This window comes from Nansenia antarctica, assembly GCF_963989245.1.
Source record: "Nansenia antarctica genome assembly, chromosome: 1".
Taxonomy (NCBI): Eukaryota; Metazoa; Chordata; class Actinopteri; order Argentiniformes; family Microstomatidae; genus Nansenia; species Nansenia antarctica.
In genome coordinates, this window is record NC_137674.1 from 106,757,100 (window position 1) to 106,773,970 (window position 16,871).

Below are 16,871 nucleotides of genomic sequence, written 5' to 3' on the forward strand. Positions count from 1 at the left end.
TCTTTATTGAGTGTGTCAAGACAAACTCACTCCACAATAGCAACTTCAACTTTACCTATCACTGAAGTGCAGTGACAACAATTCGTTGGATTATTTGATTGTATAAAACTGTTCTAATTGCCAAAAGACTATTAGACTATTACCTCAGGTTAAGATGCAGGAAAGACAGGATTGCCAGTTCTTTAAAAATCTCTCTGGTCCGAGGAAAGACAGACACCTGTTAGTGATTGTTTTGCTACTGACCAATGATTGATCTTGACACGATTTTCCTCAAAAAAAACTTTAATCACAAGATGACAGTATATATACACACATGGATACATTTCATACATCATTATATACAACTTTTACACAGCAAAACACTAGGAATCACATCCTGACACACAGACCGTAGTGATGGTTGTATGTCAAGCCTCAAGTCAATTCACACTGAATCCAGCTCATTGATTACTGCGATGAAAAGCACCTCATCAAATTGTTTCACAGAAAAAAAGAAATACAGTTTTCTCAGGCATTCTCTAGTCTCATTGAAGAGCATTTGTCCACCTTCCACCACCATGCTTTCTTTGAGTGAGGAAGTTTGTAATATAAAGCATACACTTCCTGTTTGCCACCTTTCCATGCTAAAGGCACAGGGCTTTACAACGAGTGACTTCATGTTGAGCATCATCATTACATGAATAAATTAATACCACCACATTCTAGTATAAAGCCCAATGGAAACTATTGCACTTTAATGGTTAATAGTTCACATTTTATAACTTTCTTCTTCTTTTTTTAATCCATCTGTGCTGTAGTCCATCCAGATGGTTTGTCTGGTGGCATTTCTGCCTTATTTCGTTACACCAGCCTGCTGGCTCATCTCTAAGACTCGTCCTGGACTAAATCACACTTTCAATGTCAAATCTCCACTTAGGATGCTTTTTAGTATCATTACTCTTAAGCCTCGTCTGTGAAACCAGCACATTATTTTAGAGACTAAAGCTCCAAACAGTGTAGCAATTTTATGTTGTCAGATCTTGCACATAGTATAAACTTGTGTCTTCTATGATGTTTTTCACAATTTTGAGCGTTACTGATCGGAAAAGTCTGACTGGAATCCTTGTTCTCATGCTATTCAGCTATAAACCACTACTTTCCCCTGTAACTGAGTGTTGACAACTTCTGTATGAGAATATTAATTAATTAATAATAACTTAACAAAAATTCTTCTTGAATATAATCATATTCAGCCATGCAAAACAGATTGTCTCTAGACTTGTTTTTCGCCTCGCCTTGTTCAATTCAACTATATAGCAGAGTTAAGCCAGCAGGCTGTTGCGCAGAGCTAAATACCCCAGACATGCAGTTACAAACCATCTGGATTCATCAACAACAACACAGATAAATCAATAAATTAATAGAAATGTAAAAATACTATCCCTCCAAGTTCCAGGAGTTAGTGGCAGGTGACGGATCAGCACTGTGACATGGATGTGTCCGTTTGGATTTGAATGAGAGGACAGGATGAATGAGAGACAGGAACAGGATGCTACTTCAACCTACTGAGATGCAGTCAAAGCATCATGGGTAATGTCAATGCTTATTATGAATACGATGACTTGTGAAGTGATTTATTTATTTAGTTTAAAACCAAACTTGAAAAAGTTCATTTGGGGAACTGATCAAGTTGGGCTTATTTACGATTAAATTAAAACAAAAAAACCTCCTACTTTACCAGAAAACAGAGCACGGTTTAAAATAGGTAGAGGGAATGTGAGAGAGTGTGTAGCAGTAATGTTGGAGATTTCACACATTTCAACCTTGGTATAGTCACTGTTGGCATGCTGTTAGGGGGACATGGTTTTCTCAGCCAGGGAAGTAAGCAGAGGACAGGGACTGCAGGCCGCTCTTGGTTACTAACGTCCTTGGGGCTCCTGCAGACAGCATGGGGAAAACAAATCAATGAATAATCAAGTCTGAAATGAAATAAATAAATGTATAAAATCGTACTCATGGAGCTTCAACATCAATAATTGATAAAGCTAAAAGCTTCACTCTGGACACATGGAAGAAACTCTTATCAAACACATTTCCATGAACTGTAATATTATGTATTAACCTGATGTGTATGTAAGGTAACCTAGTATTTGCTTGACTGTTGCCTTTTACTGAATGTTTATTAATTATTTAATATCCCTAATATATCAGATGTTTCAACAGGTTGGAATGAAGTTCAACTTGAAATAGTTTTGAAGTGATGAGTGATGAGCACAAAAATGTCTATGAAGCAAGTATGGATGTGGTTATACCTTTGTTGAAGTGCATGCTGGGTAAAAGACCATGGAGAGGAATGCTGTCGTCCCGCTTCTCAAAGTACTTTGACTCCAATCCAGCAGGCTCCCCGCTTAAGGTTGAGAGAGAGACAGGAGAGAGAGAGAGAGAGAGAGAGAGAGAGAGAGAGAGAGAGAGAGAGAGAGAGAGAGAGAGAGAGACAGGGAGAGGGAGAGACAGGGAGAGGGAGAGACAGGGAGAGGGAGAGAGACAGGGAGAGGGAAATTAGATTGTTGTAAAAGGACTCCTTGAGGTTGTACGAGTGCCCCCAGAGCATAAATAACACTTATTTTTTTAATTGACACTTTGCACCATCATTGGACATGTTCTGTTAATTGCTATGAACACCTAGTAGTATGGAATATTCATGTCAGTGTCAATCTGAGCAAGGATCAAACTCTGGGCTTTATTTAGCCATGTTGGTCATTAGGAAGACAATCTATTTCACAATAACTATGTGGTTGGTCGAGGTGAATTGCTAAAAATAAACAAAAACACATCAAGCACTCGACAAGGGGGTTTCCTGCTCGACTGCAGACGTGCAGCCTTGAATAAAAGAACTGAGAGGACGATCGTGGTGAGTCACGGTGACGTTTCGTTTTGGTGACGTTTCGTTTCACCACAGTCATGGTGAAGTTTCGTTTTGCGCTTCCTCTCATCACTTCCTCTCTATTTCCTCTTCCTTAATGGCTGTGCAGTCAGAATTGTAATTTATTGTCCAACTAGAGACTGTACACATACACTGCCCTCGATTGACCTGAATTCTAGTCAGGTTTGTTAGGAATAGCTTGGCTAGATAGTTATAGGTCAGTTTAGACATTTCACACTCCACACCTGGGGATGTGGGCAGTTGGGACACTCTGGATGGTTCCACAGGTTTATAAAAAAACAGATATGTGATCTAATAACAAATGAAGAGTGCTAGCCATAGAATAAAATGATGATTGGACTTACTTCTCTTTGTTGGAGGGCTGCGCGGGGTGCTGTGCAGTGGGGCTGCCATCCCTCACCTCCACAGGGGACAGGCCAGGCTTGGCGCTCATGGGGTTAAACTGGACCTGAAGTTCAGACCGGGTAAATAAAATCAAAGGTGAAAAACGACCTCAAAATTACAAAATCAACGGGGTGGTCAGAATAATCAGATTTATAAGTTTTAAGTAACAAATGCCACACATGCACTAAATCTATGAGCAATACTGAGGTGAATTTTGCAGTCGTGTGGCCCAGACCAGCATGCGAGGGCTTCATTCTAATCCTAGACTAACAACAAATCCTAGTCCTCAATGGAGATTTTCAATTGCAAGTATGATTTAATCCTGGACTAGGCTTAAGCTTTGTCTGTGAAACCGGCCCGTAGAGTAGGGGAGAGAGAGAGAGAGAGAGAGAGAGAGAGAGAGAGAGAGAGAGAGAGAGAGAGAGAGAGAGAGAGAGAGAAAGGGAGAGGGAGACACAGAGAGAGAGAGAGACACAGAGAGAGAGAGAGAGAGAGAGAGAGAGACACACAGAGAGAGAGAGAGAGAGAGAGAGAGAGAGACACAGAGAGAGAGAGAGAGAGAGAGAGAGAGAGAGAGAGAGAGAGAGAGAGAGAGAGAGAGAGAGGAAGAGAGAGCCTGCCTTGGGTCCAAGGCCCTGGTTGTGCAACGAGAAGACCGAGGATCTGGACAGAGGGAGGGAGGAAAGCTTGGAGTTGAGGGTGGAGGTGATGGGGTAGCCCTGTCCGGCGGAGGGGGGGTACACTCGGCTGTCAAGCTAAAGAAGAGAGAGAGAGAGTAAAACACACAAACGAAAACACACCACCACTTGAGCTCAGATGATTGTTTGAGCTTTTAAAAAAGGTCAAAACTCTTAACACAAATTAAGACTACTATTGTCTGCTCATGTCCATCTCAAATTTGAATTTGGCCTTGAATCAACTGCAATCAACTGCACAGAAACACACTGCAATTCACTAGATTATAAAAATAGTTTGATTTGACAGTTTGATTAAAAGGTTCAACAGGGTTCTACCAAAAGGATGTTAGAGGGGTGCTGCGCCACTATGTAAACATTTCAAAACAAATGAAACTGACATTTAGTAATGATAGAGGAACTATCTTTTATATAGTTATTATATAGTTCCTCTATCTTTGATTTCCAATGATATTGTTGTTGAAATTTGAAGTGAAAGCAATACTATGTAGTACTATTAATAGGGTTCAATGTTCCTCGGTTCGTTCAGTGTTTTAGAAGTATTTTTTAGCAACATTTTGACATAAATAAATGTAAGTCGCTTTGGATAATAAAATCAACCACCACCATGTTCCAACATCCTGGGGAGAACCTGATTCTGAACACTGGTTTAGGATATATTTATATCTGTATATGAAACTAGATTTATAGAAATACACACACACACACACACACACACACGATTCTAACAGTTCACAGCTCATTGCCATTTTGATGAAGAGAGAATCATTACAATTTGACAACAAGCGAGTCTGGTTGTTAGTCAGAAGCAAACCTAACCAAACCAAACCAAACCAAACCAAACCAAACCTATCATTCAGCCAAGACTATTGGATCTGGGGCGACCCTGACCGTTACCATGTTGAGAGAGGCGCAGCCCTTCCTCAGCCCAGCCGTGGCAGAGACTTGTGGAGTCTCAAACGCCCCCAGACTCTCTGTCTTCCTGGACAACTGGTTCTCATTTAGCTGTTTGTTCAGCCACGTTATAACTGGAGGAGATCAGGGGGGAGGGGGGGAACAATGAGATGGATGAATGAATGAATGAATGAATGAATGAATGGTCTTTATTGTCATTAATACAGTACAGGTACCATACAACGAAATTTAGGAGGGGGGGGCTCCCCTGGTGCTTGGAGAAAAGACTAAACAAGAGGGCCACGGGTAAAATAAAAAAAAATAAAAAAGGGAAAAGAGCTGGTTTACATAAATAAAGGCTATGTACACTATCTACTATACTATACTATACAATAAAACACTGTGCTGTACTCTATGCTATGCTATAAATATCCTAACTTTTCCTATATCTGAACCTTATGTACACAAGGGTTGTCATATTGCACATAGTATTGTTGCACATTCATTTAAAGTGTCGCAGTTAGCAGGTTTGAAATGTTCACAGTTGTATTTCAATATTGCACTTATGTTTACAATCTAGTAGCTGCCATCAATTTGTCTAGATTGTCCAGGGCCTAGAACCTAGGTCTTTGCTGTGTTCAGGGCCTGAATGGCCCTAGGGTAGAAGCTGAGCTTCAGTCTATTTGTCCGTGCGGACATGGTCCTGAACCGCCTGCCTGATGAAGATGAAGGGTAGAACAATACCAATTGATACAAAAAAAATAGGAAATAAAAAATGTTAAATTAAAATGACCGTCCATACCATTCTCGTTGGTTTTTAACACCTCTCTGCTTTCGTCTAGTTTCTGTACCGTCGATTCCAACTGCTCCTTCAGTTTTGACACCTATGAAACAGGAAATCGAAATATTCATTTTAGTCAAAATAGTCATTCCTTTCCGTACCGCGACCAGTAGTGAAGTGCATGTGTCAGGGCTCCTGTGTACGGACTAGATTAGAAGACAGTGAGATACAGCTCAGGAAAACGTCCCACTTCATTTGTTATCTGTGGTTCAGACACACACACACACAGACACAGACACAGACAGACACAGACACAGACACAGACACAGACACACACACACACACGACACACACACACACAGACACAGACACAGACACACACGACACACACGACACTAGTGCTGTCCCAAACGACTATTTTTCTAACGATTAATCTAGCGATTATTTTATCGATTATTCGGTTAGTCTAACGACTAATTTATCGATAAGTCTAACGATAATTTTTGTACTGTAAAAAAATTTATTTTTTCAATAATATCTTTTTTGTCTCCACCTCACTGCTATGTTTAGCCAACTTGAATGCCAACATGGCCATTTAGAAGTCTGTCCATCACCACAACACATAGCTAGCTAACGTTACTCTCGCTGCTATGTTATGATTAGCTAAATTGATGCTAACGTAGCATGCGAGCTACGAGCTAGATAACGTACAGTAGGTGCTCGCACCACAATGACAATAGGCTACCGTAGCTAGCCAGCTACATAGCTAACGTTACTAACACCAGAAGACAAGACATACGAACTGTGGTGAGCTACATTGCTTGTGTAACATTAGCTAGTAGCTATCCATTTTCACTCATACACTTAATTGTCTCGCCTGGTAAAATAAAGAGAAAAAAAAAAAAAGAAAAAAAAAAAAAAGAAAAAAAAAGTCTTTTTTTTATTTGCGACTAACCGACGCATATTACGCTAACCGACGTATTGACGTAGTCGGTGACGTCGACGACGTCGAATAATCGTAACAGCCCTACACGACACACACACACACACACACACACACACACACACAGACACACACACACACACACACACACACACACACGACAGACACACACACACACACAGACACACACACACACGACACACACGACACACACACACGACACACACACACACACACACACGACACACACACACACACACACACACACACACACACACACACAGACACACAGACACACACACCTCCTCGTCTCTGTACTTGAGCTGCTGCTGGGTGTCCTGCAGGTCTCTCTCGGCCCGGTGCAGCCTCTCTGAGGTCTCCTGCAGCAGCTTCTCCTGAGACACCGTCACCGTGTTCTTCACCTTGATCTTCCCCACCAGGCCCCTCAGGTCCCCCTGCAGCTTCTTAATGATGGTGTTGGCCTGGACGGACAACACAGCACACACCACCTCTTACTGTCTGCCACTGATCACTGGATGTGATGATCAGCATGAAGACAACACTGGTTTAGATGTTCACTGACCACAACGTGCACCATCATTATTATTATTATTGTATCCTGGTTACTCAAGCAGTTAGGATGTATAGGTAAGTCATTTTTGTGTGTGTACAATTTTAGACCCTCTGAGATGCCCTCTATGCAGCTAAGTCTAAGTCTGACTCTATACTATTACAACCACCTCACATTTTTTTAATATATTCAGTCTCTCACAGTTAAAATAAACCTAACATTAAAATTATAGACTGTTCATTTCTTTTTTTTAAGTGGGCAAATTACAAAATCAGCAGGGGATCAAATACATCCATTCATTCAAAATAAAGAAGCCACGATTAGAGATTCAAAGTTCAAACCACTGACCTTAATGAGTTCTTCAGACAGCGATTTCACCGTCGCCTCTAATTTTCCTATTTGGAGTTGTTTGCCTTCAGCATTTCCTTCAACTGAATTCTGAAGAAACACACGCACAAACATCGTCACAATTATCGCATGCTAAAATGTGCTGCTTTTATGTTCTCGTTCGTTTTGTAAAAACATTTTGTTTATTTCGTTTAAAATAAGGGCCTAGTCTTGACGACTACACAGCGTTAAATTATTAAAAGAGGGTAGAAAAGGGTTAGGTGGCCAGCTGTTTGTGACAAAATCGTGAGGTAAAATCATTGCGTTCGTCAAATTCGGGATGTCAGTTTGTCGGTTGGAGTTTGAATGTGCGTGTGTGTGCGTGTGCACTGCCGACCTTCTGCTGCTGTGTGGCTTCCAGAACGTCCTTGGTGCGGAGCACCAGCTGGTTCTTGTCTTTGATCTCCTGCTCCAGGACGGCCACGCGCGTCTGCAGCTGGTTGACCAGGCGCTCCTTCTCATGGCACTCGGTGTCCAGCGTGCCGTTCTCCCGCCTCAGAGACGATACCTGCTGCTTAGCTCGCTGAGACTCCTACACACCACACAGACACACACAGACACAGACACACACAGACACACACACACACACACACACATTATACATTCCTGGTGTCAAAATTATATGAACAAGTGGGTTCATTTGTCTTTGTAGGTTGTCTGGTTCAGGAGTTATGAAAAAGTTTTGGACATCAATTAAAGATGGCCGCCAAACGAACCCCATGGGACATTAGTTGACCGTGGCAACATGAAAAAATCTTAACTAGACACCATTAGGGTATTTTACAAACAGGTGTTTTCCCCTCACCTCCTCCAAACCTCCTAGTTTGGACTTCTGGTCGCGGATGGTTGACTCGCTCTTGTATCTGTTCTCAGTCAGGTCTCTGTTGGAGGCCTCCAGCTCTGCCAGTCGGCTCTGTAGCTGCTGGGTGCTCCTCGTATGGGAGGTCTCCAGCTCCCTCCGCAGCTGTTCGTTCTGCTGCTGAAGCCTGGTCTGGGTCTGTAGGGGGCATATGAACACAGAGATCATGAGAAGTTAGTGTCTGCGGCGCGTAAAAGGGACGTAGCACACTAAGGCGCATGCCATATCATCGCAAGGTCCCTGGTTCGATTCCGGCCATCGACATATTCTGCACGCCATATTTTCATATTTTCTCTCTCTCTCTCTCTACTGTCTCTATCCCTGTAAATAAAGGAGTGTTTGTGACACACCTCTAGTTAGTAAGTGATGTCTTTAACAAGAAGTTAAGAAATTCTACAGACCCCAACTATATGGCCCCTCTACAGTGAGACCCCCAGTTTTAAGTCTATTGTGCAGCTCAGAGAACCCTCTTGTATGAGATGTGCTGTATAAATTGTTTATACAGCATATAGTTTTAGTTTATCATTATTCAGGGTTCCCACACCTTCTGAAACATCAAATTCAAGCACCTTTCAAGGACTTTCAAGACTCAATTCCCTGAAATTCAAGGACCCAACACGGCATAGTTTGAGACAGATCTAGATGAGAATTTATATACCGGTAATAGGAACTATCCGCTCACAGACAACAATTAAAAAGAGAGGCTTGAATGTGTGAACACTAGATGGTCTCTTGCCTTCTCTACCACAGCACAGCAAAACAATATATTGTGAAATATGTGTAAATACAGAGACTTATTTACTAGTTGACGAGCTAAACAAAACATTTTTTTAGAGAGAGAAAGTGAGAGAGAGAGGGAAATTCAAGCACTTTCAATGACCCATGTCTATTTTCAAAAACTTTTAAGACCTTGATTATTTTTTCCCCTACAAATTCAAACTTTCAAGGATTTCAAGGACCCGTGGGAACCCTGTTTATGACTCATCCCATACCTCCAGAGCCTTCTCTCTCTCAGCGCTGAGGTCGTGAGTGTGTCGGCTGGACATGGACGTCGTCTGGCCGGTCCACTCTGACCGCAGCTTGTCAAGCTCTCTGCTCTTCTCTGACAGAGTCTGTTAGGCACAAGGAAGTAACACAACAGTTAGGTTTTCTTTAGATAGAAACAGACCATGTGATTATAAGAAGCATTATAAGAAGTTTCCAAATAAACCAAAAAGTTAATAATGTGATCTACGGCACCTGTTGTGTGTAGCTGAGCTGCCTGGAGAGGTCCTCTTCAGTCTTCTTCAGTTTCTGTTCCAACAACTGCTTCTCCTCCTACAAGATTGGCAAAAAAGGTAGGTGGTAGGTGGTAGGTGGTGTATGTGTGTGTGTGTGTGACTTTGATATCTAACAAATGACCTACTGAATTATCTACTGAATGAACATTCAGAAAAGTATGGATTAAGTTCACCTGGCATAATTGTGACGCAATCTGATGTAAATGGACACCTCTCGGAAATGAGAAAGACGTCAAATTCGTCTTTAAAGTTTTTTTGTTTTTTTTCAGATTTTCGTTTTTTTAGCTAACATTCAACTCGAAGATGTGAAGTACCCACTCGTTATTTTTCCGAACAGTTTTACGTTCATTAAATAAGTGTAATCTATAACACAATGACTTCGTTTCTTGTTGTTTGATGGGGATTCATTATCTTTGATGGGGATTTTCTGTGCTTAGTGATTTCCGGTGTAGCAACTTTCAAATACTCATGTCGTCTTCAATTTGTTTCCGATTTCAATGTATGATGCATCATTTGAAAGCTTACAATCTGTAGTTTAAGCACATGTAAAAAACAGAAAAATGATTTCACCTACAGGTAGCCCTTTTCATTGGGCTGTGTCACAATTATTCTGCGTCATGTTTGACCTGATGAAAACTACTGCAGTATCTAGTGTTTATTGGGGCGCTCAGAGACATTGAGAGGTTTATTGGGGTGCTCAGAGACGTCATTAACTTACCTTGGCACCGGAGAGACAAACCGCGAGGTACTTTTTGATCTCGATGTCAGTGCCATGGAGGAGTTTTAGAGACAGGTGCGTGAGGTGTTTGAACACGTTGGCCTCTACAACGTTGAAGTTGGCAGAGCTGTGGTCTAACATCGGGGACGGAGAGGACAGCTGGAGCAGAAACCTGTGGAGATGAAACAAGAGAACAGATGCCCAATAGAGAACAATACAGAACAGACGCCCAATACAGATGCCCAATATGGAACACAGCAAGTTTTTCAGCAGTATTTTTCATTTTATTGGACATATATAGTGAAGACAGACAGGAAAGTAAGGAGAAGAAGGGAGAGGGCATGTCAGCAGGGCATGGGCCGGATTCGAACCCATGCCGACATGGGGATATGTGTGCACTGTAGACCGCGGTGCTAGACCACTGGACCACCCCAGGCCACACAGCTTCACTTTCGACACTGTTCTATTATATCCATCGTTTGTCAGTCAGTGTAGAGCAGGGGTGCCCAATACGTCGATCGCGATCGACCGGTCGATCGCAAAGGTAGTATGGGTAGATTGCATGGCATTGAACAAAAAGAAGGGGGAAAAAAAAAAAAAAAAAAAAGTTCGCCTATCATCCATCCTCACTATGGCTTTTGCCACTTGATTGACGTACAGGTAAGCCAGTCTGTGATCTGATCTTTTCACCTACACCTAACACGCGGTTCACCACGCATGCGCAGTCAACAGCACCAACTACAAAATACAAAATACCGGCAAGACTAATTACCTAGTTAGCCTTCCAATTTCTACTATTTACTATATAATACTAAATAAAGGCTATACAAATGAGTGGGGAAGCTGGACCAAGTAAGAAACCAATAACGTATAACTTCCATCCAGAATGGGAGGAGGACTTTTTTACACGATGTGATATTGGAAATGCGTCTGTCTGATCAGCAAATCTACGATGGCTATTTCGAAGAAGGGAAATGTGGCAAAAGAGCGAAAACGTACGGCTGCAACGATAGCTTCTTATCGCGTCAGTCACGTTCTTGTTAAACACAAGAAGTCATTCAAAGACGGCGAAATTGTGAAAAAAGTTTCTCGAGGCTGCAGATTGCCTTTTCGATGACAGATCCACAGTGGCTGATGACACCTTGCAACCAGCTCCTACAGCCCTGACTACTACAAACTAGCTGCCTCCTCCCAGTGCCAGGTCTCCCACTAAGGTAGAGAAATGCATTTATTTCCTCCTTTCAAACTAGGGAACTACCTGTTTTGTATCTGGTTTACTTTTCTGTTTGTTCGATCAGTAGTTGGCTATGGTACTGCAGACTGGCTGTCAGTGTGTGAGTGAGAGAAAGTGTGTGTGTGTGTGTGTGTGTGTGTGTGTGTGTGTGTGTGTGTGTGTGTGTGTGTAAGAGAGTGAGAGAGAGAGAGGGAGAGAGAGGGGGAGAGAGAGGGAGGGTTTGTGCTATGGCTCCCTATGCAGACTGGCAAATGTGTGTGTGTGTGTGTGTGTGTGTGTGTGTGTGTGTGTGTGTGTGTGTGTGTGTGTGTGTGTGTGTGTGTGTGTGTGAATGTGTGTGAGCGAGAATAGCAAAGAGGGAGGGTTTGTGATGGTCTTCTCCTGTGGCTGTGTGACAGAGAGAGGGAAAGTGTATTGTGAGTTTACTATGCAGGCTGGGAACTGTGTGTGTGTGTGTGTGTGTGTGTGTGTGTGTGTGTGTGTGTGTGTGTGTGTGTGTGTGTGTGTGTGTGTGTGTTTGTAGTACGTGCATGTACGTTTGCGATGTTGAAACTAGACTGGTAGATCTTGGCAGACTGGCTACTTGAAAAGTAGATCTTGGTTCCAAAAAGTGTGAGCACCCCTGGTGTAGAGGCTCAAAGAGCAGAGATCCCCTCACCTTGGACTGTCATTGTCTTGTTCCGAGATGCACAGATTGAGCAAGTCAATAAACTTCTGAGGGAAAGATGCGAAGTCTACCAAGAGCCCCTGTTGAACTTTCAAACTGATGACAAAAAGAAACAACGGATTTGCAAACGGACACAAATGTTAGGTGAAACTTAAGCACATCAATAGACAGTAATGTGTTACAATCAGGCCTGCTGGGATTACATTTTAGTTAAGGAAATTAAGAGTTTAGTTGCAAGACTAAACTATGCTGGATTCAATAATGTACTTTGTCTTCTATAAAATGACTGCTGACATGACATATTACAATGTAATAGCTACCTTTGGAAGTCCTCCTCTGATATGGAAAGGTTGTACAGAAAATATGGATCTGCATCGTCTGTTAGTCGTACCACAAGGTCCTACGACACACACACAGATCATTAGAAAAGGAAACTCACGAAGGGAAATTCATGTAGCTGTTATTCTAGCTAACTGAAGGTATTTGTAGGTAGGTTAACTGGACACTTACCCTTTTGTGGACTGGATTTGTTGTCAGCTGAAGCTCAATTTTGACTCTAATGTTTGCTTTCCTGTAATGTGTAACGTTACAGAGTGAAAGTTAGAAAGTGCTAAGAAAATCGGAGCATTTGAGATTAAAACAATTCTGGCTACACGTAGCTAAGTGCCACAATGTCTTGTGCATGTTGTTGAATTACATTTATCTTGGTAACATCAAAGGAAGACAGACAATGGTGCATTGTACCAAATGGTCAGACTTCTCCCGATTTTCTTTTACCAGTGACTTACTGGGCCCTTGTGAACACTTTATTTGAAGAAACATGGCTAATTGTGTAAGGTTTCCATGTATTATAAGCATCCGCACCCTGCTGATCTTTGAAATCAGTTGAAATCAACGTTTATTTATCATATACATATAATAGTCTTAGACAATGCAACATCCTTCAGCTGCATGAATAAATACTTTCTTTTCAAACCCAACTTGTAAGTATATGCCATGATGAGTGTTGAGGGGTCCTGGGGTGCTCATTAAGGGGTAAGGGAGCAGAAGAGGAAGTCCCACCTTGGCTCAGAACTCGAGCTAGCTCTGTCTGCACTGAAGACAACTGAGGGCAATGACAGACAGCAATGTGTATCGAATAGGGCTGCACGATTAATCGATTTTAAATCGAAATCGCGATTTGAAATGATGCGATTAGCTAATCGCAAAGCCTGCGATTTGCCTGCGATTTTTAAATATTTTTTTTTTGCTATTTAGCAGACGCTTTTAATCCAAAGCGATTTACAATTACGAATTACAGGGACATTCCCCCTGGAGTAACTGAGGGCTAAGTGCCTTACTCAAGGGCACACTAGTAGTGGTGTGGTTTCAGGCGGGATTTGAACTCACACAACCTTCCGATCACAAGTCCAACTCACTAGACCACCACTACCCGTATGGGATACGTCATACAGCGCGTCGGATTCAACGTCAATGAACGTCAACGTCAATGAACGTCAACAATGAACGTGAACGTCAATGAACGTGAACGTCAATGAACGCACACCAACAACATCGCATCGTATTTTTTGAAAGTACCTGCCCTTTTCCAAACAGCTTCCAATTAAGCTTTCCTAGATGGTTGTGTGAAACAAACCACCTGAGTCAGTTAGTAATGCTCCACCCCTTTTTTTTAATCTGAAGCTTGATTTTAAAGCAACCCAACTTTAAAGCAACCCAATGTAAGTTTAGTTCTTTCACTCGTAGCTCGGGCTGTGGGGGTGCTAGAGGAGGGAGCCTCTAAGTCCCCTGAAGACGTACAAACAAACTGCACGTTGATACGACCTTCCTAGCCGGAGATATGGCCACACTTTACAAAAAAAAAAACGCAAATTAATCGCAATCGCGATATCTGTCCAAATAATCGCAATTCGATTTTTTCCCCAAATCGTGCAGAAATAAAAATGACTAGGCCAAGGGGGACACAGTTGGTCATAAAGCCTTCTTTCACTGCCTGGTGGTTCATGGGGTGGTCCCCTTTGACTGGCAGGCCAAGGTTGCCAAACGCGTCTTGCAAAGTAATGTCATAGCAATTAAAGGAAGTAGCTATAATAAGCCCTCCAGTAGTTGAAAGGTGTGTTCATTGCAGTGACATGTGTTGCATGTCTGGACCACAGACAGACATGTATGGACCACAGACAGACATGTATGGACCACAGACAGACATGTATGAACCACAGACAGACATGTATGGACCACAGACAGACATGTATGAACCACAGACAGACATGTATGGACCACAGACAGACATGTCTGGACCACAGACAGACATGTATGGACCACAGACAGACATGTATGGACCACAGACAGACATGTCTGGACCACAGACAGACATGTATGGACCACAGACAGACATGTATGGACCACAGACAGACATGTATGGACCACAGATAGACATGTATGGACCACAGACAGACATGTCTGGACCACAGACAGACATGTCTGGACCACAGACAGACATGTATGGACCACAGACAGACATGTATGAACCACAGACAGACATGTCTGGACCACAGACAGACTGATGTCTGGACCACAGACAGACATGTATGGACCACAGACAGACATGTATATGGACCACAGACAGACATGTATGAACCACAGACAGACATGTCTGGACCACAGGCAGACATGTATGGACCACAAACAGACATGTATGGACCACAGACAGACTGTACATGTATGGACCACAGACAGACAGACATGTATGGACCACAGACAGACATGTATGGACCACAGACAGACATGTATGGACCACAGACAGACATGTCTGGACCACAGACAGACATGTATGGACCACAGACAGACATGTATGGACCACAGACAGACATGTCTGGACCACAGACAGACTGATGTCTGGACCACAGACAGATGTCTGGACCACAGACAGACATGTATGGACCACAGACAGACTGATGTCTGGACCACAGACAGACTGATGTATGGACCACAGACAGACTGATGTATGGACCACAGACAGACTGATGTATGGACCACAGACAGACTGATGTATGGACCACAGACAGACTGATGTATGGACCACAGACAGACTGATGTATGGACCACAGACAGACATGTATGGACCACAGACAGACTGATGTCTGGACCACAGACAGACTGATGTCTGGACCACAGACAGACATGTATGGAGTCGGACCACAGACAGACATGTATGGAGTCGGACCACAGACATGTATGGACCACAGACAGACATGTCTGGACCACAGACAGACATGTATGGACCACAGACAGACTGATGTCTGGACCACAGACAGACTGATGTATGGACCACAGACAGACTGATGTATGGACCACAGACAGACTGTACATGTATGGACCACAGACAGACAGACAGACATGTCTGGACCACAGACAGACATGTATGGACCACAGACAGACATGTATAGACCACAGACAGACATGTATGGACCACAGACAGACTGATGTCTGGACCACAGACAGACATGTATGGACCACAGACAGACATGTATGGACCACAGACAGACTGATGTATGGACCACAGACAGACATGTATGGACCACAGACAGACTGATGTATGGACCACAGACAGACTGATGTATGGACCACAGACAGACATGTATGGACCACAGACAGACTGATGTATGGACCACAGACAGACTGATGTATGGACCACAGACAGACTGATGTCTGGACCACAGACAGACTGTACATGTATGGACCACAGACAGACATGTATGGACCACAGACAGACTGATGTATGGACCACAGACAGACATATGTATGGACCACAGACAGACATGTATGGACCACAGACAGACTGATGTATGGACCACAGACAGACTGATGTATGGACCACAGACAGACTGATGTCTGGACCACAGACAGACTGTACATGTATGGACCACAGACAGACATGTATGGACCACAGACAGACTTGTACAGTGGAGGATGCTGCTCTCCTACTAACTCACATCACGACCATGATGAGTCCAAACGACTTCCTCTACATACACATAAAAGAAGGAAAGAGAACTAACTTAGGAAGGTGGCTGTTGATTGTTTGTTTAATTGAAAAAAAAGTGACATTCAGTTGAGATGTTTATGAAGTATTATGGACGCGATTACACTTGCTACGGGGCGGCAGGTGTGCCAATCTACATAATGACTAGTTGAGAGTTAAAGAGCTATATTATATACGTTAGCTAATGACCTACCTAGCGTGTACAGTTACACTAAGCCTGACCAGATACAATGACAACGTAGGGGCAGAAAGACAACTAAGCATGACAGTTTAACAAGCTCAACTTCAACAGCTTAGCAGCTCTGTACATGTCTGTAGCTAAGGCTAGTTTAGTTTACCTGTCATCGCTGTCTTTGCTTTTCACGTGAACTTGCAACCATTTGTTGAAAAGTGTTTCTGGCGTCATTGTTTCATACTCCAAAGGATGTGGTTATTACAATATAACACTTTTTTCAATCGTCGTTGATTTATCATAAAGGACTATTCCGAGATT

The 16,871-nt window shown here is 42.7% G+C and overlaps 1 protein-coding gene across 1 annotated transcript; it reads right to left on the reverse strand.

Moving 5' to 3' along the window:
• Positions 1–1,848: 1,848 nt before the first annotated feature.
• sass6 (SAS-6 centriolar assembly protein) lies at positions 1,849–16,784 on the reverse strand (the record flags this gene model as incomplete). The annotated part of the gene is made up of 17 exons (XM_080529444.1): positions 1,849–1,916; positions 2,292–2,386; positions 3,268–3,371; positions 3,928–4,062; positions 4,900–5,030; positions 5,699–5,780; positions 6,923–7,102; positions 7,540–7,629; positions 7,916–8,110; positions 8,384–8,575; positions 9,430–9,549; positions 9,677–9,754; positions 10,436–10,607; positions 12,328–12,432; positions 12,657–12,736; positions 12,847–12,907; positions 16,717–16,784. The coding sequence occupies 17 exons, from the start codon at positions 16,782–16,784 to the stop codon at positions 1,849–1,851; spliced, it is 1,956 nt and encodes a 651-aa protein (XP_080385570.1).
• Positions 16,785–16,871: the final 87 nt, after the last annotated feature.